Genomic DNA, 25,597 nt, shown 5'->3' on the forward strand with positions numbered 1-25,597 from the left:
TTTCTGTAAGGTGACGGTGTACTTTTACATTACACTGTAGTCATACGCTCATCAGGATCATTGCCTATCAGGTTTACCACATATGATGCGAGGCGGCTGGAATTGGAGTTTTACATGATAAGCACGGTTGGACACATAAGATAACATTTGACGATCTGGAGAGAAATGCCAGAGCCTGTGTTTTATGTAAAGTCCCAGTCCCGCAGCCATGTGATCACCAGGTTTGTAGCTGTGGATCTCTATTCTTTGCGGTATTTTACCTCCATCCCCGCTTTCTGCTAAACACATGTTAATTCCATGCGCTTAAATATTAACGTTTATCTATATAGATGCAATCCGGGCGCTCCTGAAATCCCATCCCCCATCTACCCAGCGTTTTGTGTTTGTCCTTGATCTGGACGCTCATTGGGAAAGGGGCATATGTGCGTAGATATGTCATAGTGGGATGATCCTCTCCATGGGATTGATTTGCATCCTATCAATTCTATTGCATTTGTCCTGAATTTATTGTCCTTGAGTAATAACCAAGTAAACACTGCAGTAGTAGATTTTACCATGGAGGGTGAAATCCGATGTTGTACGTGAGGGGTCTCAACTGAGCATTGCAGTAATAGTCAGAGGATCAATAACAACCTGGGGTGTTTGGTAAAGTCGGAAGATACCTGGGGCACTGGCAAAATGGTCGAATGAAGATGCAACCGCATGCGGTGATGGCTGAATCGGGCATGGTGCTAGCAACGCCATAAGTTCTATATGTTTCTACAGCTTTAGGCCTCATGCTGAAGGCTGTTTTTCGGATCCGTACAGACCCTTAATCTACCCATACTGGTTACTTTATGCTCCAGTGTGTGTTTTTGTTTTTTTTTGTTTTTTTTTGTTTTTTTTTTATTCCATGGAAGTATTTCTTCTAGAGGGAATATGGGGCCTCAGTGGCACCTTATGATGACACAAAGTGCCTTCGGTGTCCTTGAAAAATGCGTCATTTCGAAATGAGCTGGAATCTGGTTGGTACCGCTGCACTTTTCCCACTTTTTTCTTTTGCCACACATTTTAATGTATCTTTCACAAACCTTTATAAGCATCCGCACCGTTTTTGGCGGCATCCCACAGTAATATTTTACCAATACTAAACTGTTCTTTACAAATGCTCTGCTTGCTTGGATGTAGTTCTGAAACTGCAAATAAACATTTATCCTGGAGAAGTAATGTGCTTGGAATGGAGAAAGAAGAGTTTTAATTTCCACTTTCTCGGACACACTTGGCTGTAGGGAACAATAGGATCCTCTATTATGACGCGCTCTCGTCTTGTAATCCCATCTGGATTCAGAAAAAATTGACCTTCAGTTGCTCAGGTTCAATAATGTCGGGATGGAAATGCAATGTAACAAATGACATCAGATTTAATTTTAAAATGTTGAGAGATGAAAGGCCTTTCGACAACAATTAAAATATTCGGTGCCCCCGTAACGTGCTTCTTAAATAGGTATTCAGATTTTAGCAAATGTTTATTGTATAATGGAACGTTATGCAATTTTCTAAAACTTTCTCTATTAATTCCTTCGTTTTTAAGAACTCTTCTTGTTGATATTCAGTAGGAACATTTATTGTTTACGTCCAGTGGATAAAATTCTGTCCATGGTCATGTGATGGACACACAGGTGCTGGGTTCGTTACAGTTTCAGTATGGTGTATCGGCTTTGTTTACTCCTAGAAAATCTGGTCATGTGATGGACACACAGCTGCATGATGATACCTAGGGGTTCTATTACACAGCCCGACTTGGGCTGTGTAAACGAGTGCCGATCTCCAAGACAGCTCGTTTGCTCCTTTCACAAGATGCTGGTATGGGGACGCGCGCTTGTTACTCCGATAGTTTGCCGCCGTACATTTTCATGTCGGCAGCACATCTCCCTGTTTAGCCGATGAACGAGTGCTTGCGCGTTCATCGGCTAATCGTGGCCATGATGGCACAGGGCAATAATTGGGAACAAGCGTTTATACGATCGGTCCTTTGCCCGATAATTGGCCCTTGTAATAGGGCCTTATGACCCTGCACTGGGTATAGCGCAGTTTATCTGTCTTTCCTGGAGTGTTTCTTGAGTCACATACCAGAAAGCAATCCGTTCCAACACACAGATCCGATTCCGTAATCCAAATGTTGATCAGATGTTTGATTGGTGGCCATGAAAGCTACCACGCTACATGCAGCCGAGGATGCTGGCAGTAGTCTTCGTTGTATGCATGCCCGGGGCGAACGGCCTATCCAATCCTAAAACTTTATGGCCAGCTTTACATTTCCATCCAGTGTGGTCCACAGCCGAACATGTAGATACCTACCGATCATTAGTGATCCGAACTATTCGCCATTGCCCCATGAATCAATCCTGAAAGATGGAAATGGGAATTCCTGTATCTGAGACGCACCGCCCTGGGTTTATGTTAGAGCTTCACTTTAAAGAGCAATAGTTTATGGCCATAGATTGTGGTTAGAGGGGATATGGCAGCGGTGGTGATGGCTTTCCTATGTTATATAGATGTCTTATATGATGTATTAAAGATATCACCCCCTGTCTGGTTGCTTGGGGTCTGTAGTTTCTGTGGTTAGCCAGTGCCAGTTAATGACTTGTTCAACATACAGATTGTTATCTCCGGTGACAGAATTTGCAGAATGTGGGCCTGTATTCAAGGGGGAGGGACGCAGGGGCAAAAGGTCAGAACTGAGTCGGAGTAGCAGCTGCCGTCTGAATGTAGTACTATGTGTATGGCTGATGAATCCCCTTACCCTGTGATGGAACAAAGGGGATGTCTGCCGCAAAGGTTCAGTACTTCGCTTTAGTAAAAACCACCGTAGCCGGAAAGAAAATGTATTATTCCGTTGTCATTTTTTTTCTATAGGATGATATTGTGCACTTATTTAATGCAGATTTTTATTGTGTCTTTATTTTTATTTTTTTTAATAACTTTTTATGTTTTTTTATTTTTTTTTTAGGTGTCGAAAAACAAAGATGGACAAGAACACAGTGAGATGGTATCGCCGACGGAGGAGGAAGTGTTTTGCTGGCCTGGTCCAAAGACTGTTATGCTAAAGAGGGCTTCCGAGGGCTTTGGTTTTACGTTGCGGCACTTCATTGTTTACCCGCCTGAGTCTGCAGTACAGACTTCAATAAAGGTGAGTGTGATAATTTGCAGTCTGTGACCCAGTCTCCATCAACATTTTTTTTTTTTTTTTTTTTTTGTGTGTGTAGTTTATTGTTACTAGACTTCCTTTGTGAGATCCTTGGGTGCGATTTGATCAGTTAATAAGTAATTTGTAGCTGGCTTGTTTTGTACCATGTCCTAGAATATTACTGTTCTACGTGGGAAGTAGTTCTGGCATCGTTGAGGGTCCTCCACTGGCCAATACGATATAGTCTATCTGCTAACAATCAAACATGGCTGCAAGAAATCTGATATTTCTCACTGTTCTGCAGGTGCCATCCACAGAATGCAGCTTCTGTTTATGGCAGACTGTAGTTGGTCTATGGATTGCTTTAGAGTCTCTGTCACCACATTATAAGTGGCCTATATTGTACATGATGTGATCGGTGCTGTAATATAGATTACATCAATGTTTTTTATTTAGAAAAATGATCATTTTTGAAGGAGTTATGACCTATTTTAGATTTATGCCAATTACTTTGTTAATCGACAACTGGGCGTGTTTTACTTTTTGACCAAGTGGGCGTTGTGGAGAGAAGTGTATGACGCTGACCAATCAGTGACCAATCAGCGTCATACACTTCTGCCCATTCATTTACACAGCACATAATTACTAGATCACTATGCACACACACACACACACACACACACACACACACACACACACACACACACACACACACGTTACTGAAGTGTCCTGAGAGTGAATAGACATCGCATCCAGCCGGGACGTGATGTCTATTCACAATCCTGACACTTCAGTAACGTTTGTGTGGGATTTACAGCAAGCATAGATTACGCTGTAAATGACAGCCCAGCGTGATCTTGATGTGCTGTAAGTCGCACACAAATGTTACTGAAGTGTCGGGATTGTGAATAGATATCATCATGTCCTGTGGCTGGAGGTGATGTATATATATTAACTCTCAGGACACGTCAGTAACGTTAGTTTGTGTGATGTGGCTGCACATAGTGATCTAGTAAGATTACTATCTGCTGTGTATATGAATGGGGAGAAGTGTATGACGCTGATTGGTCACATTATGTAGTAGATAGGGCACTTATAATCTGGTGACAGAGCCTCTTTAAATGAGTGGCCTGCGATTAGTAAAAAAAAAAGTTTACCACCCAGTAACAGCACCACCTTTGTTTTGTGGGCTGTGTCTGGTATTGCACAAGATAATTCGCAAAAAATTGTGGTAGTCTGTCTCCCCTGACCTCCACATTACCATGCACGCTTTCTAGGCCCGAGCGTTCATGTTTATTTCAATGGGGAGGGGGAGACTAGCTGCTGCTGAACACCCCTAGCGGCTTATCTCACTACAGAACAAAGTATCTGCGGTTGGGATGCCGATGAGCTTTACATAGCGTTGTAGTGCTTGTCGTCTTCGCAGCATTCCTGCTCACACTTACGGATTCTTATAATATCCTATGGATTTGCTGTTTATGTAATTCCCTAATCTTTACATAGGCTTTTAAAGGGGTGAACCACTATGGCCAGTGATTGGCTGCAACTGTGACATGTCCCTGTGTCTGCACGTCATGGTGGCCTCTTACAGCTGGATTGACCACACCACTGGTGATTATCCTCAAATATCTTCCAGTCGTATTTACCAAGTATTCCAAGAATTGTGATTTTATTATTCTTTTTTTTTTATTGATTTTTTTTTTTCCTTTCCCCTACTATTGTAATTGGCATTGGAGCTATCTTTAGCCTTCTCTGTAGCAATGTCGGACATATTGGCTGATATTGAGTGCAGTTATGTTACCTTTGTGGCAAGCACTAGTGTGCATTCTGTCCAGTCCAAGGCAAACACTCATAATACACTGACATGCAGTGTTATTACACATCATCCTTAGTTTATCGATACTGGTTGTAAATGTAGAAGAGCAATAGGCCCCTGTGTCTGGTACACCTTCAACCCCTTCCTTGCGGTTTGAGAACAGCAGTGACAAGTGGGCAGTTCACATGGATGACCTCATGCTGGGTGATGTCATCTCACTAAACAAATAATACTTAATTAGTATGGTGTCTATAGATTTTTATACATGTGATGTGATATATGATGTCCCTGTCGGGGAATGAGCTGAGGAATAGCGGTTTAAACTGATGCCCAGGAGCAGCAGCCAATGGCAGTACAATCTTTTACACTGACCCGCGGAAGGAGCAGCAGCCAATGGCAGTACAATCTTTTACACTGACACGAGGAAGGAGCAGCAGCCAATGGCAGTACAATCTTTTACACTGACCCGCGGAAGGAGCAGCAGCCAATGGCAGTACAATCTTTTACACTGACCTGCGGAAGGAGCAGCAGCCAATGGCAGTGCAATCTTTTACACTGACCCACGGAAGGAGCAGCAGACAATGGCAGTACAATCTTTTACACTGACCCACGGAAGGAGCAGCAGCCAATGGCAGTACAATCTTTTACACTGACCCGCGGAAGGAGCAGTAGCCAATGGCAGTACAATCTTTTACACTGACCCGCGGAAGGAGCAGTAGCCAATGGCAGTACAATCTTTTACACTGACCCGCGGAAGGAGCAGCAGCCAATGGCAGTGCAATCTTTTACACTGACCCGAGGAAGGAGAAGCAGCCAATGGCAGTACAATCTTTTACACTGACCCACGGAAGGAGCAGCAGCCAATGGCAGTGCAATCTTTTACACTGACCCACGGAAGGAGCTGTAGCCAATGGCAGTGCAATCTTTTACATTGACCCGCGGCGCTCCAGCTGTTGTAAAACTACCCACTGAAGGCCCCCTAATTGAGGCAATACTTTTGAGAAGAAAGCTTCTGCCTGTTTTGTCATTGCTACTATACCGTTCTCTATCACCTTAATGAGTATTCTTCACAGTTCTACTTTCTATGTAGACAGTAGGAATGAAGTTCATTGTACCATTTTGTTATTGACCCCGAATGTTCCCATGGGCTCTTACCCGCCCTTCGAGCAGCTGCAGCAAGCAGGGCTTGTATCCCCCGTGACCCAAAGTCACCGGCACAAGTATCTGCTCCACGATTAACCCTTTGTTCTGTGTTGTATGATCTGTTCCTACGCCAGTTGTACAGTTCTCTCCTGCTCTCTGCTGGAACGACACGAACTTGCATGCACATAGGTTTTCAGTTTATATGAATCTGATCGCTGCCGTGTGCATAGAAGGTTATCTACAGGCTAATGGCTATAACCCCCGTCTCCACCATAATATAGCCATTAGGCGAGGTGGATGAGCTATTGCCACACATCGCCGGGACATAACTCTCGGATGAAATAAAGGATCAGACATGATGGATCCTAGTTTTCCCACATCAGCTGTCGTGGGTCAGTCGGGCCGCTCCCTTACATATTAAATTGTTGCTGGATCTGTTGACTTATAGCTTGCGTATATCGTATATCTGTATGACCAGCTGGTAATGAGCTCTAGAAGTGTCAGCTGGACATGATTGTGAAAGTGTTTCAGCCTCTGGGAGAATAAGAGGTTCATTCTGTTCACTGACTGCAAGCAGAGATGTTGAAACACAAAGAATACAAGAACATCGCATACATCATTTGACAATAAAAACAAAACAAGTCTGCGTCTTTCACCCGATGACTTGCCAACCCCCCCCCCCCCCACCAAAAAACCCCCCATAACTGATCACTATTTTTTTTGTGTGACTGGTGGGGCCGTATCCTCTGACTACTTGTGTATGGGCAGCTTTAATTAGTCTTATTGGATAGTACTAATATGATGGCATGTAAAGAAGAACTCCAACAGGAATACTATCAGTTTTCTCCCTCTTCAGCCAGCTGTTTGGACATGCTGAGAGTTGTAGTGGAACATGTTGCCGACCACACGCGTAAAATTGGGCCTGATTTATCAAAACTGTCTAACAGGAAACCTGGCCTGGTTACCCATAGCAGCCAATTGCAGTGCAGTTTTAATTTTTTGAGCTGCTCTGGAATCATGAAAGCTGCACTGTGATTGGTTGCTATAAGTAGCAAGGCTGTTTTGTGTCACAGTATTGATACATGAGGCCTTGTGTTCCGGAGTTGATACGCAGTCCTTTATGCTGTGGCTTCACTTTGACGATGTACAAGCGACAAGTCACTAACTGGGAGTCAGTCTAAAAGATTAAGTATTTTAGGCAACAAATTTAGTAAACTGCCCCCAGAGCTCCGCCATGAGAAGGAAGTGAAGTGCGCCGTTTTTATTTGGCAGTTCTGTATGGGACTGTCCCTTGTTGACAATGCCTGCGCCCTGGTGATAAGTGTCGGCCGTGAGTCACTCCTGGACTTATGTTTGATTTGTGATTTTCAGCACAGAGCATGACTTCACATTCTCCCAGCAGCTGCATGAGCGCGTGAGATGTAGCAGAGCTGATTATTATTATTTTTTTAAGTATTTGTAATGACCAGACAATGATAAATGTGATCGTTCATTGCATTTTATTTTTTTTTATTTTTTTTTTATACACAAGCACTGCTTTCATTATATACTTTATTCCTATATTGCACATACAGCACTCAAATGACTGATGTATAGCTGGAGAAGGAGCGCACATATAAAGAAGAAAAAACAACACTTTTTTTCACATTTTCTCTGTAAAGAGATTGTTACGCTTCACATTAGGCCATGTCCCCAATGGGGCTCGTAATCTGATTTTCCTATCGCGTTCTCACCACACACGCCAATTTGAAGTGTTGGAGTCAAGTCACACAAACACAGGGAGAACATACACACTCCATGCAGATATTGCCCGGGGCCATATTTGAACCCACCACTAACCGCTGAACCACCATGTCCATCTGTGTGACGGCCACCTGCGCTGTATCTGGAGAACATTGCGATTGGACATTTTCTGATCGCATCCACAGTAGCAATTCCATTAACAACATTATACGGGGTGTTTCAAAAAGGATGAGAGAACATAACACAAATGTATCAACATGAAAATATACACTATCCAAATTTCATCTATACACTGCAAATGTTCAAAGTGATTTCCATTGATGACACGGCATAAATCCAGGCGGTAGTTCTGTCCAGACGCGCGCCAGCATATCCTCGGATATGTCTCAGGTCGTTCAGATCCTGTGGCTGGAGGGGGGCGGGCGCAGATACACGGAGTCCTTGATGCAGCCACACAGAAAAGTTGCAGGTTAGATCTGGCAATCGTGGAGGCCAGCGCAACACTGGTAAATTGTTGTTTCCTGCATGGCCGATCCAACGTTCCGGTAGTGTTTCAATCACATTTCAAATTTTGACTCTGGAAAATGAAAGCTGTGCTGTGATTGGTTGCTCTGGTTAACTTTGCCAGTTTTGCTTTGATTTTCAGTCAATGGCCACTTACCACTGATATTACTTTAAAGGGGCTTTCCCATCAGATATCCACAGGATATGTCATAAATGTCAGATCGATGCGGGTCCCACCTCTGGAACCTGCACCTAACTCTAGAACCGTGTCCCCTAAACCCCGTTCTACCTCCGTGTTGTGGCTGAAGCGTGTGATTTCCGACAATGAAAAAAACTGCGTAGCTCGATGAGCTATGCTTTTTCGGTAACTCCCATAGTAGCGAATGTCTGTTACAAAAGCAACGTTGCGTGCGAGCTACTGTTTCTGTAATTACCATTCGGTTTTATGGGACTTACGGACATAGCGTAGCTCAGCGACGTGGTTTCTGTCATTCATGGTTGGGAATCGCACACTTCAGCTGCAACACAAAGAGGTAGAGCGGGGTTTAGGGGGCTCCGTTTTAGAGATAGGTGACATTTGACATATCCTGTGGATATGCCATAAATGTCCCTGATGGGGAAAACCCTTTAACTACAGGCCTTTACTTTTCTCCATTTTTGAATCGCCCTGTGCATGTTCTGATAAGTACCGCAGAGGTGGAGCTGCTGTTCGTTTTGCGTTCTCTGGAATGGTTTCGTTACTGTACGCAGTCTGACCGGGTGTCGCTTTGCAGAAAGCTCCGGCTTCATGGCAGTCCTCTTTCCTTCATCAGTGGAATGTCAATGTTTGTTTGTTCACATAAGCAGCTGTTAATACTGATCACACAGGGCTCCAGATCGGGACTAAAAGGGTCACAAAAACGACCGAAAGATACAATTTGGCTATGAAATTTTTTGCTGCCGCCGGTCAGTCCGCAGTCTAGTGTAACCGCTGCCGCCGGTCAGTCCGCAGTCTAGTGTAACCGCTGCCGCCGGTCAGTCCGCAGTCTAGTGTAACCGCTGCCGCCGGTCAGTCCGCAGTCTAGTGTAACCGCTGCCGCCGGTCAGTCCGCAGTCTAGTGTAACCGCTGCCGCCGGTCAGTCCGCAGTCTAGTGTAACCGCTGCCGCCGGTCAGTCCGCAGTCTAGTGTAACCGCTGCCGCCGGTCAGTCCGCAGTCTAGTGTAACCGCTGCCGCCGGTCAGTCCGCAGTCTAGTGTAACCGCTGCCGCCGGTCAGTCCGCAGTCTAGTGTAACCGCTGCCGCCGGTCAGTCCGCAGTCTAGTGTAGCCGCTGCCGCCGGTCAGTCCGCAGTCTAGTGTAGCCGCTGCCGCCGGTCAGTCCGCAGTCTAGTGTAGCCGCTGCCGCCGGTCAGTCCGCAGTCTAGTGTAGCCGCTGCCGCCGGTCAGTCCGCAGTCTAGTGTAGCCGCTGCCGCCGGTCAGTCCGCAGTCTAGTGTAGCCGCTGCCGCCGGTCAGTCCGCAGTCTAGTGTAGCCGCTGCCGCCGGTCAGTCCGCAGTCTAGTGTAGCCGCTGCCGCCGGTCAGTCCGCAGTCTAGTGTAGCCGCTGCCGCCGGTCAGTCCGCAGTCTAGTGTAGCCGCTGCCGCCGGTCAGTCCGCAGTCTAGTGTAGCCGCTGCCGCCGGTCAGTCCGCAGTCTAGTGTAGCCGCTGCCGCCGGTCAGTCCGCAGTCTAGTGTAGCCGCTGCCGCCGGTCAGTCCGCAGTCTAGTGTAACCGCTGCCGCCGGTCAGTCCGCAGTCTAGTGTAACCGCTGCCGCCGGTCAGTCCGCAGTCTAGTGTAACCGCTGCCGCCGGTCAGTCCGCAGTCTAGTGTAACCGCTGCCGCCGGTCAGTCCGCAGTCTAGTGTAACCGCTGCCGCCGGTCAGTCCGCAGTCTAGTGTAACCGCTGCCGCCGGTCAGTCCGCAGTCTAGTGTAACCGCTGCCGCCGGTCAGTCCGCAGTCTAGTGTAACCGCTGCCGCCGGTCAGTCCGCAGTCTAGTGTAACCGCTGCCGCCGGTCAGTCCGCAGTCTAGTGTAACCGCTGCCGCCGGTCAGTCCGCAGTCTAGTGTAACCGCTGCCGCCGGTCAGTCCGCAGTCTAGTGTAACCGCTGCCGCCGGTCAGTCCGCAGTCTAGTGTAACCGCTGCCGCCGGTCAGTCCGCAGTCTAGTGTAACCGCTGCCGCCGGTCAGTCCGCAGTCTAGTGTAACCGCTGCCGCCGGTCAGTCCGCAGTCTAGTGTAACCGCTGACGCTGGTTAGTCCGCAGTCTAATTAAAGGCTCCCCACTAGGTGGAGCTTACTTCATTTGCATTTATTATTGAGTTCAGTGAGTGCTGCAAAAACCCCCTATGCAGTGAGCTCCCCCTTTTTTTCTTAAGAAACAGCGCCACTTTTGTCCATGGGCTGTGTCTGGTATTGCAGCTCAACCCCATTCACTTGAATCATGTATATCATGGAAGTTCTAATAATGTTGAGGACCTAGCTGTGTAAGCTCAGATATTTCTGTAAGACATTCACTAGTAATGTTACATAAGATAATCCATCAGGTGTTCGTGTACTTTTGCGTGACTCCGGAGGATGCCTCCTGGTCTCCGCCTGCCAAGAGTAGACTGAACTCTTGACTGTACCACTTCCCTCGCTTGTTTCTTCTCTGAACCATAAGCGTATGCCCCGGGACTACATCCTGCGGCAGGAAAGCCTTGTATTGTACTGCCGATAGATTTATCGGAGATACATGTTCATACAGTAGTGTCCACTTCCATTATAACATCCCGCTCGTGTCTGTTTATACACCCGTCTTACCAGTGATCATCTCTTCCTGTTTGGGACTTGGCCATACTGCCAGAGATCTCTATTTTTCCTTTGCTTTCTGCGGAGACTTTTGCCAGCTGTTGCTTTTTGGGTGTCCTTACTTAAGAAGTCTGAAGCTCCTTTATGTTTATTTCCCAGATGACCTGAGACTTGGACATGAAGGATCTACGTCTGGAAGACTCTTCTTTTTACTATTCGTCATGGTGGAGGGCGGGTGTTAAGAGATTTTTTAGAACGTTTTTTTAATCTAAACTAATTTTTATTTTATTTTTTTTAACCATAATGCCCCAATAAACGGTTTACATTAAATGTCATCAAAGGATATGTCTAAAAATTACCCCCCTCCCCCAATAAAAACTGCCACTCCTGTCCATAGGTTATGTCTGGTATTGCAGCTGATTCATAGTAACTCAAATGTGGATAAGCTGCAATACCAGAAACAGTCCATGGACAACCGTGGCAACGTTTATTTTTTTGGCAACATTGCTGCACCGGGGATATGGATTGCTTGTTCGTTAGACCTCTAAGGTCCTGTTCACATCACATTTGAGCCCTACATTACAGTACAGAAAAAGCTCCCGGTGTATATGCCAAATGTATCCATAGGGCTCCATTCATCCGATAGGGGCCAAAATAGTGCCTGTCTGGGCTAGTATACATCAGTATATATTTTTTTGTTTTGCTCTATAGAAAAATGTAGACATGGCGGTATACTCCTTTTTTTTTTTTTTTTTTCCCCTCAACAATGGGAGCCTATTGGTGACGTATGCCTGTACCACGGCATGTGTCAAAGCCGTCTGACGGAGGTATACATATGTCTGACGGAAGGCTCAAACGTGATGTGAACAGGGCCTTACTACTTGCACTGTAGTCCCTGATCCTAAAGGACCTGGTGCTAGATCCCGTTTACAAACCAGGCCGAAGTATTTAAGTTAATGCAAATATTTTGGAGATTAAGAAAATGAGAAGTGTTCAGTAGACCATTGACATTAACTATTCGAGTCCCTGTTTTTGAGTTCCCTGGAGGTCCTGCGAATTCTCTTCTCATATAGTCCTTATCGCCTTATTTCTCGTAACAGATGGGACAACTGCAGTTTGTCAAATTTAAAGGTGCACTCTGGGTAAAACGGTTCTACCTATCGCAGTGACTGAGGGGGGCGGTGCATGACACAGACTTCCTGTCATGCACCGCCCCCTCAGGGCCTGCACTAGGCATTACACAGCATCACGTTTTGCAGAGGTTTGGGAAAAATTATGTGATTGTACATTTTAAATAAATCCTAAATGTTTTACAATCTTATGTCTTTCAGGATGAAGAGAATGGAAATCGTGGAGGTGAGTTTTTATGTTCTAAATATTTGAATTAGATCATTTTAATAGTTTTTACATCTCAATGGCACTCGTCTCTCGGCTTTATCCAATAGGAGACAGTCCAGAGTGGAAGAACATTCTCTATTGGCTATACATATCCTAGAGGGTCACATGCAAAAATTTTTTACAAAAATCCCCTTTTATTCCAAATGGAGCTTGTCATAAATTTGCACTTAAAGGGCACTTCTATTTTAAAGAAATATTTCAGTTTACATATAAATACAGACCCATATTTGTCAATGTATTTGCACCTTTTTTGGGCGCATTCAGTCTAAAAGATTAAGTATTTTAGGCAACAAATTTAGTAAACTGCCCCCAGAGCTCCGCCATGAGAAGGAAGTGAAGTGCGCCGTTTTTATTTGGCAGTTCTGTATGGGACTGTCCCTTGTTGACAATGCCTGCGCCCTGGTGATAAGTGTCGGCCGTGAGTCACTCCTGGACTTATGTTTGATTTGTGATTTTCAGCACAGAGCATGACTTCACATTCTCCCAGCAGCTGCATGAGCGCGTGAGATGTAGCAGAGCTGATTATTATTATTTTTTTAAGGAAAAGTGCGTTTTATTCTAGCCAGTATGAAAGTTAAAGGGGTTGTCCCAAGTTGATAAATGGTGCTAGTTAGCTCCCCCATGTAAAAATAAGAAGAATTCTAATTACCTGTCCGTCGTCCAGCGATGTCGTTTTCTTGATATCGTTGATTGAAGTTGCGGTCGGTCCCTCTTTGTATCCTGCTCGTTGCCTAGGTTCCCGGCCACCGCTATTTACCTTTAGCGGTGGCCGCGCATGCGTAATGACATCCTCTGCGTCCGGAGCAGAGGATGTCATTTACTCATGAACGCGCATCTCGGCGCATCTCGGCGCATGCGCAGGAGATGCAAGGAGATGAAGTGGAAGGCACCCGTCGCGAGAAGTCTGCGCTCCGCTAAAGGTAAGTGTGTGTGTGTGTGTGTGTGTGTGTGTGTGTGTCTGTGTTTGTGTATATATGGGTGTGTTTGTGTATATGTGTGTGTGTTTATGTGTGAGTGTATATATGGGTGTATTTGTGTGTATATGTTTGTGTATATTTGTGTGTGTATATATATGGGTGTGTTTGTGTATATGTTTGTGTGTGTGTGTGTGTGTTTTTGTATATGTGTGGGTTTGTGTATGTGTTTGTGTATATATGGGTGTGTTTGTGTATATGTTTGTGTGTGTGTGTGTGTTTTTGTATATGTGTGGGTTTGTGTATGTGTTTGTGTATATATGGGTGTGTTTGTGTACATATGTTTGTGTGTATATGTTTGTGTGTATATGTGTGTGTGCTTTTTTGGTGTGTTTATGTGTGTGTGTTTGTGTATATATGGGTGTGTTTGTGTATGTGTATATATGGGTGTGTTTGTGTATATATGTATATGTTTGTGTATATGTGGGTTTGTTTGTGTACATGTGTTTGTGTATATGTTTGTGTGTATATGTGTGTTTGTGTATATGTTTGTGTGTGTGTTTATGTGTGTGTGTGTTTGTGTATGTGGGTGTGTTTGTGCATATGTTTGTGTGTATATGTTTGTGTGTTTTTGTATATGTATATGTGTGTGTATATGTGTGTGTTTGTGTGTATATGGGTGTGTTTGTGTATATATGGGTGTGTTTGTGCATATGTGTATATGTATGCATATGTGTGTGTGTGTTTGTGTATATATGGGTGTGTTTGTGCATATGTGTATAGGTTTGTGTGTATATGTTTGTGTGTGTTTTTGTATGTGTGTGTGTTTGTGTATATATGTGTGTGTGTGTGTATATATGTTTGTGTATATATGGGTGTGTTTGTGTACATGTGTTTGTGTATATGTGTGTGTGTGTGTATATGTGTGTGTATATGTGTGTGTGTGTATATGTGTGTGTGTGTATGTGTTTATGTGTGTGTTTGTGTAATATATGGGTGTGTGTTTATATGTGTTTGTGTATATGTTTGTGTGTGGTTGTTTGTGTGTGAGTAGGTGAGTATAAGTATCGGTATTGTTCACATTGCTAACTTTTTTTTAATGTTGTTGCAGATTTTGATGTACCGATTGGACTACGTCTTTCGATTCGTTGGACTACTGCGTAGATCTACGTTTTTTCACATTTTAATAAAATGGTTAACGAGGGTTTTGTTGGGGATTTCTTATTTCAATAAAAAAAAATTGTCTTTGTGTTTTTTTTTCAAACTTTATTAGTGCCTAGATAATGGCAGTTGGCTGATTGACAGCGTCCATTATTAAGGCGGTACTTAGTGTTAGCCGGTGCAGAGGCTAGCACTAACCACCCATTATTACCCCGGTACCCACCACCACCAGGGGTGACGGGAAGAGCTTGGTACGATCCAGTACCCGACCATCTGTTGTGATGGTCGGGTACTGGGGCGGCCGTAGGCTGGTATTATGAGGCTGGGAAGGGCCAAAAACAGTGGACCTTCCCACCCTTGTAATGCTAGGCTGCTGCTGCTGTGTTGTATCGGGCTGGTTATAAAAATGGGGGGGACCCCCACGTCGTTTTTTTGTAAAATTTAACAATAGACGTTGGGTCCCCCACATTTTTAATAACCAGCCATATACAAGGCCGCAGCAGCCTGGCATTACACGGGTGGGAGGGGCCACTGGTTTAGTACATTCCCAGGCTAATAACACTGTGTTGTTTGTGGCTGGTTATGATAAATTGGGTGGAACCCCATGTCTTTTTAATAAAAATAATAAATAAATAATAAAAAAAAATGACGTGGGGTCCCCCCCATTTTTATAACCAGCCAGATACAACACAGCAGCAGCAGCCTAGCATTACAAGGGTGGGAAGGTCCACTGTTTTTGGCCCTTCCCAGCCTCATAATACCAGCCTGCGGCCGCCCCAGTACCCGACCATCACAACAGATGGTCGGGTACTGGATCGTACCCAGCTCTTCCCGGCACCCCTGGTGGTGGTGGGTACCGGGGTAATAATGGTGTTTAGTGTTAGCCTCTGTACCGGCTAACACTAAGCCTCCCCTTAGTAATGGACCTTGTCACTCAGACAGCGGCCATTACTAAAGTGATAGTAATAAAACTTGAAAAGAAAACACAAAGATATAGATAAAATATTTTATTGAAATAAAGCACCCCCAACACAACCCTCATTAACCATTTTATTGATGAAAAAAAAAGCGTCATCTAAGTAGTCCTCGAAACCGACGTAGTCCAAACACCAAACCTGTAAAAAATCAAAAATATAAAAAAAAAAATGAAATAAAACATGTCGTAGGCTTACTTTCACTTTCATGTGTGATACTGACTGTTATACCATGTATAGAAGCCTGCGGCAAAGTTGGCTTAGATACAGGGTGCCAGCAGACAGTATCATACATGGCCATACAGACATATATACAAACAAACATACATACATACATGCAAACATACATGCACGTATACACATACAAACATGACAACATACATACATGAAAACATACATACAAACATACATACATGCAAACATACCTACATGAAAACACATACATGAAAACATACACACATACAAACATGACAACATACATACATACATGCAAACATACATACATGCAAACATACATACATGCAAACATACATGCACATATACACATACAAACATGACAACATACATACATGAAAACACATACATGAAAACACAAACATGACAACATACATACAAGAAAACATACATACAAGAAAACATACATACATGCAAACATACATACATGCAAACATACATGCACATATACACATACATGCACATACAAACATACATACAAGCAAACATACATACAAGCAAATATACATACAAGCAAACATACAAGCAAACATACATACATGCAAACATACATACAAGCAAGCAAGCATACATACAAGCAAACATACATACAAGCAAACATACATGCACATATACACATACATGCACATATACACATACAAACATGCAAACATACATACATACATACAAGCAAACATACATACAAGCAAACATACGTATATGCAAACATACATACATGCAAACATACATACAAGCAAACATACATACAAGCAAACATACATACAAGCAAACATACATACATGCAAACATACATACATACATACATACAAGCAAACATACATACCTACAAGCAAACATACATGCAAACATACATACAAGCAAACATACATACAAGCAAACATACATACATACATACATACATACATACAAGCATACATACATACATACATACATACATACAAGCAAACATACATACAAGCAAAAATACATGCACATATACACATACAAATATGCAAACATACATACAAGCAAACATACATACAAGCAAACATACATACAAGCAAACATACATACAAGCAAACATACATACAAGCAAACATACATACAAGCAAACATACATACATGCAAACATACATGCACATATACACATACAAACATGACAACATACATACAAGAAAACATACATACAAGAAAACATACATACATGCAAACATACATACATGAAAACATACATACATGCAAACATACATGCACATATACACATACATGCACATACAAACATACATACAAGCAAACATACATACAAGCAAATATACATACAAGCAAACATACAAGCAAACATACATACATGCAAACATACATACAAGCAAGCAAGCATACATACAAGCAAACATACATACAAGCAAACATACATGCACATATACACATACATGCACATATACACATACAAACATGCAAACATACATACATACATACAAGCAAACATACATACAAGCAAACATACGTATATGCAAACATACATACATGCAAACATACATACAAGCAAACATACATACAAGCAAACATACATACAAGCAAACATACATACAAGCAAACATACATACATGCAAACATACATACATACATACATACAAGCAAACATACATACCTACAAGCAAACATACATGCAAACATACATACAAGCAAACATACATACAAGCAAACATACAAGCAAACATACATACATACAAGCATACATACATACATACATACATACAAGCAAACATACATACAAGCAAAAATACATGCACATATACACATACAAATATGCAAACATACATACAAGCAAACATACATACAAGCAAACATACATACAAGCAAACATACATACAAGCAAACATACATACATGAAAACATACATACATGCAAACATACATGCACATATACACATACATGCACATATACACATACAAACATGACAACATACATACAAGAAAACATATACATACATACACACATACATACATACATACATACATACATACATACATACATACATACCAACATACATAACAACATACATACAAAAATAAACTCACCTAAGACGTTCCCACGAAGAGCTGAACGGTCCCGTCACTTTTCTTCTCCCATTCACAATAACAGAGCGGTGGGCGCAGATGAAGTAATCACGTGTGCCTGATATGATTACGTCATCTGCGCCACAACGCATTGTTACTATGAATGCGAGCGGCGCCAAGAAGAAGGAAGATGGCAAGTGACGGGACCGTTCAGAGCGCCGTTAGAACGTCTTAGGTGATTATTATTTTATTTTATATATTTTTAGTTGTTCGCCGGGTGCTGATGCAGCACCGGTGCGGCGGGTACAAAAATGTAGTGACAGGGTGGGGGAGGGAAAAGTGGCCTGCCGAAACGGGGTGAATGTAGTGTAGTGTAGTGTACAGTACATTCACGGTAAGTTCGTCTCAATCGGGCTTACCATGCCCGCTTGAGACGAACATTCTCCCGATGTTGCTAGAACTACAGTATCTAGCAACATCGGGAGCGCGCACACTGCAGAGCGGAGCGGCTTGATTGACATCGAGCCGCTCACGCCCCTTTTTAGAAAAGATAACCAGCACTTGCTGAGTTATCAAGTGTAAAAAAAAGGCACTTAGGAAATGAATTTTAAATTTTTTTTAACACCAAATGTTTTAAAATTCATTTCCTGCTTAGAATGTATAAAAAAAAAAATTTGAGTCAACTTGGGACAACCCCTTTAATGGTAATTGGGATATCTCATCATACAAGAAGGGAAAATGCAGTCATAAATTTGTCATAACATGGGTCAATAAAGTAGTCCAGCTTCAACTTAGACATTGGCTAAATTTACGTCACTTTTTATGTTCTCTCAGCTGATTTCGCCATTTCAGCTGAACTGACTGCATGACTGAGAGCGTATCCTGCGTGTCTGACATACTGGATCAAAACTATATTGATCAAGATAACGACATGCAGGGCACGCTCTCAGTCATGCCGTCAGTTCAGCTGAACTGACTAAATCGGCTTAGGGAGAACGATACAGCTTTTATGTATACAGGATACAAAGAACCTGTATCTTAAAAAAAATAAAAACAAATTTCAAGAAGTCCATTAAAGTGCTTAAAATCAGAAAACACGATGTAGTAAAAAAAATAAAAATAACCAATGGTGTACCTAGCCTTTTAAAGAGGCTCTGTCACCAGATTTTGCAGCCCCTATCTGCTATTGCAGCAGATCGGCGCTGCAATGTAGATTACAGTAACGTTTTTATTTTTAAAAAACGAGCATTTTTGGCCAAGTTATGACCATTTTTGTAGTTATGCAAATGAGGCTTGCAAAAGTCCAAGTGGGCGTGTATTATGTGCGTACATCGGGGCGTGTTTACTACTTTTACTAGCTGGGCGTTGTGTATAGAAGTATCATCCACTTCTCTTCAGAACGCCCAGCTTCTGACAGATTACGCTGTGACGTCACTCACAGGTCCTGCATCGTGTCAGACGAGCGAGGACACCGGCATCAGAGGAGGCTACAGTTGATTCTGCAGCAGCATCGGCGTTTGCAGGTAAGTAGCTACATCGACTTACCTGCAAACGCTGATGCTGCTGCAGAATCAACTGAAGCCTCTGATGCTGATGTGTCCTCGCTAGTCAGACACGATGCAGGACCTGTGAGTGACGTCACAGCATGATCTGCCAGAAACTGGGCGTTGTGAAGAGAAGTGGATGATACTTCTCGTCAGAGCGCCCAGCTAGTAAAAGTAGTAAACACGCCCCGATGTACGCACATAATACACGCCCACTTGGACTTTTACTTTTCAACACGCCCACTTGGACTTTTGCAAGCCTCATTTACATAAATACAAAAATGGTCATAACTTGGCCAAAAATGCTCGTTTTTTAAAAATAAAAACGTTACTGTAATCTACATTGCAGCGCCGATCTGCTGCAATAGCAGATAGGGGCTGCAAAATCTGGTGACAGAGCCTCTTTAACTTGCAAAACCGCTCTCCTCCAGAAGGAAGTAAATCGTCTCTCTAGTGCCACCTATAGGTCAGTACCCTGTAAGTCAACGTCCGACCTATTTCTTGAGCCTTGCCAAACCAGAGACACCCATCTTTAGATTTCACTGCTTCGGAGTTGTTGCTTCTCATCAGCACTGGGTAGGGTTCTGGTTGGCTGGGTGAGATGCCTTTTGAAGCAGCTCTTGGAAGCTACTGATTCTCCTTGTGGAGATCCAAAAGCAGTAACCAGTCTATAAGGCCTCATGCACACTACCGTAGTGTTTTTTTTTTTTTTTTACTGACCGCAAACACCGATCCGTAGTCATCTGTATATCCGGCACGCTATCTGCAAATACAGTCCGTAGGTCATCCGTATTTACGGATCCGCAAAAAAGGGAGGCTACAAATTATGTCACCAACATGAGGCAACCCCTTGAAAAAGTCACATGATCGCTCAGGCGCCATTTTCTTGGGGAATCCCCTGCCGTTGCATAGAAACGCTTCAGCAATTAGACTGCTACGGCTGCACATGCGGAGCCGTCTGCAATTTTGCACGTGCCCATACACGTCTATGGCGGAGATTGTGTCGCAATTGCAGACAAGAATGTTCTATATTTTGCAGAACGTTTCTCTGGCCCGGACACACATCTGTAAATCTATGGAAAGTGGTCGGGGGCCTATAGAAACGAATGAGTCCACAGATTATCCGTAATTGTGGATGAAAACTATGGTGGTGTGCATGGGGCCTAAGAAAGCTGCAATAGGTTTACCAAAACTCGTTTCCCTCTGATTGTCCCGTTGATGGAGTGTAGATGTATATAGCTGATGAATGCGAGCACAGCTCTGACGGATGTGTGCGGGCGCTGACCGCTCCTGTTTGTATAGGATATTTACTGAAGAGGTTTGTGGCTCGGGAAGCCTCTAGAGTGTCCATCTTTTGTTCTTTCCTGTCCCTTTTTAGGGAGGTTCTGTTTATATAAGGAAAGTCCCTCTTAAACATCTGAAAGCATCTGCCATTTATTTGAATTCCTTAAGTGCGGCGGAGCCTTGACTACTTCGTGTTTGTTTTTCGTCAATTACCATGTTCGGAGTGCATAACAATAGACCAGATCCGCGTTGTTGCTGAGTGGGGCTCATGCTCCTCTATAGTAGAGCAGGTGCTTCATACATTGAATGGAGGAGTGTATAGATCATTATAAGACAGCGCCGGACAAATCCCAAGAGCCAGATCGCTTATGTACCTAGACGTTTGTTGCTGTTCCTTACATTTTAAATAATTTTAAAATTTTTTGTTATGTCCTTTAAAGTTCCCACGGGTTGTGCCAATGTCTGATAGATGCGGGTGCCAGCTCAGCCACCCAGGCGAAGAATGAATGGAGAAGTGGCAACTGTTCCTTTTTTTGAGAGAGCGGGGGGGCGGGGGGAATAAAAAATAAAAGCCATTCGACATTAAAACATTTTAGTGTTCTAGTATTGTCTTTGGCGATATCAATTAATTTTGTTTTCATAATAAAGTATCTTGAAAAGCTTATTTTGTATTTTTTGTTTATAAAAGTTTTTTTTTTTTTAAGGCCCTATTCACACGGCATCTATTTGAAGCGTATTGTGGTGCGTTTTACGCGCCAAAATAAGCGTCAAAACTCTTGATTAAGCTTTTTTTTTTCCATTCAAATTCATGGGAAAGTGCGTAGGCAGTGCATATAACACTTTTTTTTTTTTTTTTTTTTTTTTTTTTTTACACGCAAGCGTATTTTAAAACCACGTGTATATATAAAAATGACACATAAAAGGTGGCCAATGCACCCATAGCCTATAGGAGTGCTAATTACGCACCAAAAAACTTGCAAAAAGCAGACGGAAAACACGTAAAAGAAAGCATGTATTCTAAAACTTCACAAACGCTAGCGTATTCGACACGTTTGCAGTGTTTTTGTTTTTTTTATTATAATGCAGTGTGAACATGCCCTTCGTCTCACTAGGCGGCTTCACCCTGTTCCTGTTTTGCAGTATATTATGCCTACCAGTGTTGAACTGACAGCCCCTGGCATACAACATGGCAGAGCTTTCTTTAGGTGCCCGGCTGCCATGGCACCCCACGATCGTGCAAATGGTTTAAAAGAGGCAGCCCCCTCCCTCTGTCTAACCACTTATATGCATGGTCGCTATTGGTTGAATGTCCGGGCTCCGTTATCTACGATCCCAGCCGTTGCAGCAGATTGTCAGCTGGGTTCACACGAGCATGTTGCGTCCGTAAAGGATGGAACGTATTTCGGCCACAAGTCCCGGACCGTACACACTGCAGGGAGCTGTGCACCTAGCAGCATAGTTATGTGCAGGGACTGGACTCCTAGCGTGGTACATAACTATGATGCTAGGAGCCCGGCTCCCTGAAATGTGTTCGGTCCGGGACTTGCAAAGTTGTTTTTTTTAATGTCGTTTGTGTGATTTTCTGTTTCAAAGCCATCAGCAGCCATAGTGTGTGCGCGCGCACCATTAATCGCTCTCGATACGTCTTGTGTAGGGGTCTGTATGGGACAGTTGACTTGCACTTGGCTGCATTCCTGAGCATTTTTAGCCAAACCCTTTTCATTCTTTACATAATAAATAGGATTAATATACGGTGATGAATGAGGGTAATGCTTTCATACTGATCACCCTTATTTTCTCCTTTGATGCGGAGGATGACAACAGTTAGTATCACTCTGGGTTTGGTTAGGGAGAGAAGTTTTCTGTCATCATCGTAGTTGAGTGCATACATTGTATTGATGCATGTGTCATGGAGCTCTTCAATCTCTCAGAAGAAACTGGTTCTTGTTTGTTAGCTGCAGAGCCTTTCATTGCTTTTACAGTTAGTCTTATATAATGAATGGGCACCAAACCCGAGGGGTACATGTCCTGCTGCAGCTTCCTGGTAAGTGTTGCATGTCACCCCAGTGCTGGATTCTCAGCTACACTGCGCATTACTGCTGTATAACGTCCTCCATGCTGCTGCAGCTTCTACATATGTGCGATAGAGATAGAAGAGGAGAATCCTGCTCTCCTATGTGTGCAATGTATAGAAGACATGATAGCGGTTAGGCGCTGCCCACTAGCTCTGAGACTCTTCAGAATTGGAGAGAGCCTGCAGAGGGGAAAACTGCTAAATAATGTAATATAATGGCCACAAATAGTCTTATTCCTCAGGTACACACACATGAAATATTATTGTGAAGTTAGGTACGCTTTGAAAAAAAACCCACCAAAACACACAATTATTTTCCCTTATTGTGCCACTATATTTAATAGTAAAGTAAGAATTCCTGGTGACCGGTGTTCCCAATGTGTCGCAAGGGACACGTAACTCCAATCTCTATAGTGTGAGGAACCCAACAAGGCACGCTTCATATTTCTGCTGCCTGGGGGATACTGGGGAGAACTGCTTTTAATCTAAAATGTTGAGGGCTTACCCTTGCGTTTTCTGCATAGTTTCCAGACCGTAGAAAGGAGCGGAGTGTAAAGTATTGTGTTCACATCCGTATCGATTTTCTGTTCATTGGTTCCGTTACAGATTTCTTTTGGAGGAGCCCATGAACGGAAAAGCCAAACGGAAACTAAAGCTTCCGTTTGCATTACCATTTATTTCAGCGGTAATTCTTTCCGTTCGGTTTTCCGTTGATGGGCACCTCTGACGGAAAGCTGCAACGGAACCCATGAACGGAAAACCAACGCTGATGGGAACAGGCCCTAAGGCTTTGACGGGACTGTTAACTAAAAGGTGCATTTTTAACAGCAACAACAATAATAAGAAATATTAAAAAAATAATAATGAAATTATACTACTACTACTTTTATATATTCCGGAGCACTTTACAATTCATAGGGATCATGTACAGACCATATCAGACATTACGTAGTGACAAAACTATTTCATATTTCAAAGACTGAGGACCCTTCACGCTTACAATCTAATATATTACATTGCGTCACTTTTTTTTATTTTTTAGATTTGATGTAAATTTTTTGCTTTTATTGGTGGGAATGAAGCGCCATCTAGTGGAAGTTTAGACAAATGAACACACAGGCTGAATTAATTTAAAAATTCAAGTGTTCGCCACACATTTATATTTGTATATAATTTTTTTTGTATTTTCTCACATATTAGATCGTTAACACGGGGTGGATATGCTGCGTAATAGCACACTGTGGTGCAGTTTTTCGCCCGGGATGTCTTCTGCGGAAAATTTCAGCACTTATTAACTAGTGCCTACTGGGATGACGTTACATCCCAGGAGACCGCTGCAGTCTGTGATTGGCTGCAGCGGTCACATGGGATAAAACGTCATCCCAGGAGGCCAGCCTGGAGAAGTATAAGATTTTTTTTTTTTTCTGATTTGCATTTTTTGCAACGGAATCGCTGCGACTCTGCCGGAAAAAAAGTGCCGCAGGTCAATTTCTGAGCGTGTTTTCCTCCGTATTTACGCAGTGTTTGGATGCGATTTGTTTTATCTCATCCACTTTGCTGCTACTGTATTTGCTGCAGATTTTCCGTAACGAATTCCGTGAACTAATTGCGTGTGAACTGACCCTAATTTCTGAAATTCCTAGAAAAGCCACAGCAGTAAATTGTTCTGCTCTAGACCTCCGTCCTGCCGCTCAATAAAGGTGTCCAAACAGAAGAAAAATAAATCCCCTTCACCGCTGTACTATTAAATCCTAATCCCCCTGTGATGCAGAACTTTAGACACTCGTCACCTTGCAATGTCATGTGATCATCTCTGGTAAATTTTCTTTAGCGGAGGGAGAAGGAACCCTTCAAAAATGCCATGGCACTATTAAGAGACAGAGGAGTGGTGTCCCGTCCCCCCGGCTCAGTTTAGCATGGGGATCCCCCTTTTATTGGAAATGGAATGATAGTCACATAAAAGCCTAATGTGCCCCAATGAGCCCAACCTAATCTGTCCATAAATATAAAATAATAAATGTCGGCTGGGGAGACACCAAGTGCACATCTGTTGGGATCGTCTCATCTTCTGTTGGAGGAGACTTGTTAATATATTTGACGCTCATGGTGTAATAAGAGATTATTTACGTGACATTCCTGTTGATGAGTAAGGTGGCAGTGGGGGCTCTGAGGGTCTGTTATGTTACCCATGTCCGAAATGCTGCAGTTCAGAATAGTCCGGCATTTGGGGAATGTTGTGTGGCTGGAGAGTTGTTGTCTTTTAGATTGTGATCTGATTGGAGTGAAGTTGTAACGACACATTGTAAACTCCGCACTGGAACATTTCATCTAGGGTGTAGTCAGTGGAGTCGCACGTGCTCTTGTGTCCGCACACGCCAAACACCATTGTGGACTGTACAGTCCTGGCCAAAAGTTTTGAGGCTGACCCAGATTTTGGTTTTCACAGAGTTTGCTGCTTCAGTGTTTTTTAGATCTTAGGCTGGGTTCACATCAGCGTCGCGCTTCCGTTCATCGCCTCGGTTCGACCTTTCCGTCGTAGGATACCAAACGGAAACCATAGCTTCCGTTTCCATTACCATTGATTTTCAATGGTAACACTTCCGTTGCAGTTGGCTTCCGTTTATTTCCGTTCCGTAAGGTTTCTGGTTTTTCGCGGAAATAATGTAGTCGACTACGCTATCAATTCTGTCATAACGACGGAACCCTTGCACAACGAAGACAAACGGAAACCATTGGCACCGGATCCATCACTATTGAAATCAACCTACGGTTTCCGTTTGTGTCTGCGCTAGGCCTCTG

At 43.2% G+C, this 25,597-nt stretch overlaps 1 protein-coding gene across 7 annotated transcripts in view; it reads left to right on the forward strand.

Moving 5' to 3' along the window:
- ARHGAP21 (Rho GTPase activating protein 21) overlaps nucleotides 1-25,597 on the forward strand; it is a 158,174-nt gene that overhangs the window by 53,104 nt on the left and 79,473 nt on the right. For all 7 annotated transcript variants that reach the window (XM_075827539.1, XM_075827540.1, XM_075827534.1 and 4 more), the window contains exons 2-3: nucleotides 2,990-3,169; nucleotides 12,511-12,535. In XM_075827539.1, the coding sequence (XP_075683654.1) occupies nucleotides 2,990-3,169; nucleotides 12,511-12,535 (205 nt within the window). The remainder of the gene's footprint in view (nucleotides 1-2,989; nucleotides 3,170-12,510; nucleotides 12,536-25,597) is intronic.

Source organism: Rhinoderma darwinii, chromosome 5, assembly GCF_050947455.1.
Source record: "Rhinoderma darwinii isolate aRhiDar2 chromosome 5, aRhiDar2.hap1, whole genome shotgun sequence".
Taxonomy (NCBI): Eukaryota; Metazoa; Chordata; class Amphibia; order Anura; family Rhinodermatidae; genus Rhinoderma; species Rhinoderma darwinii.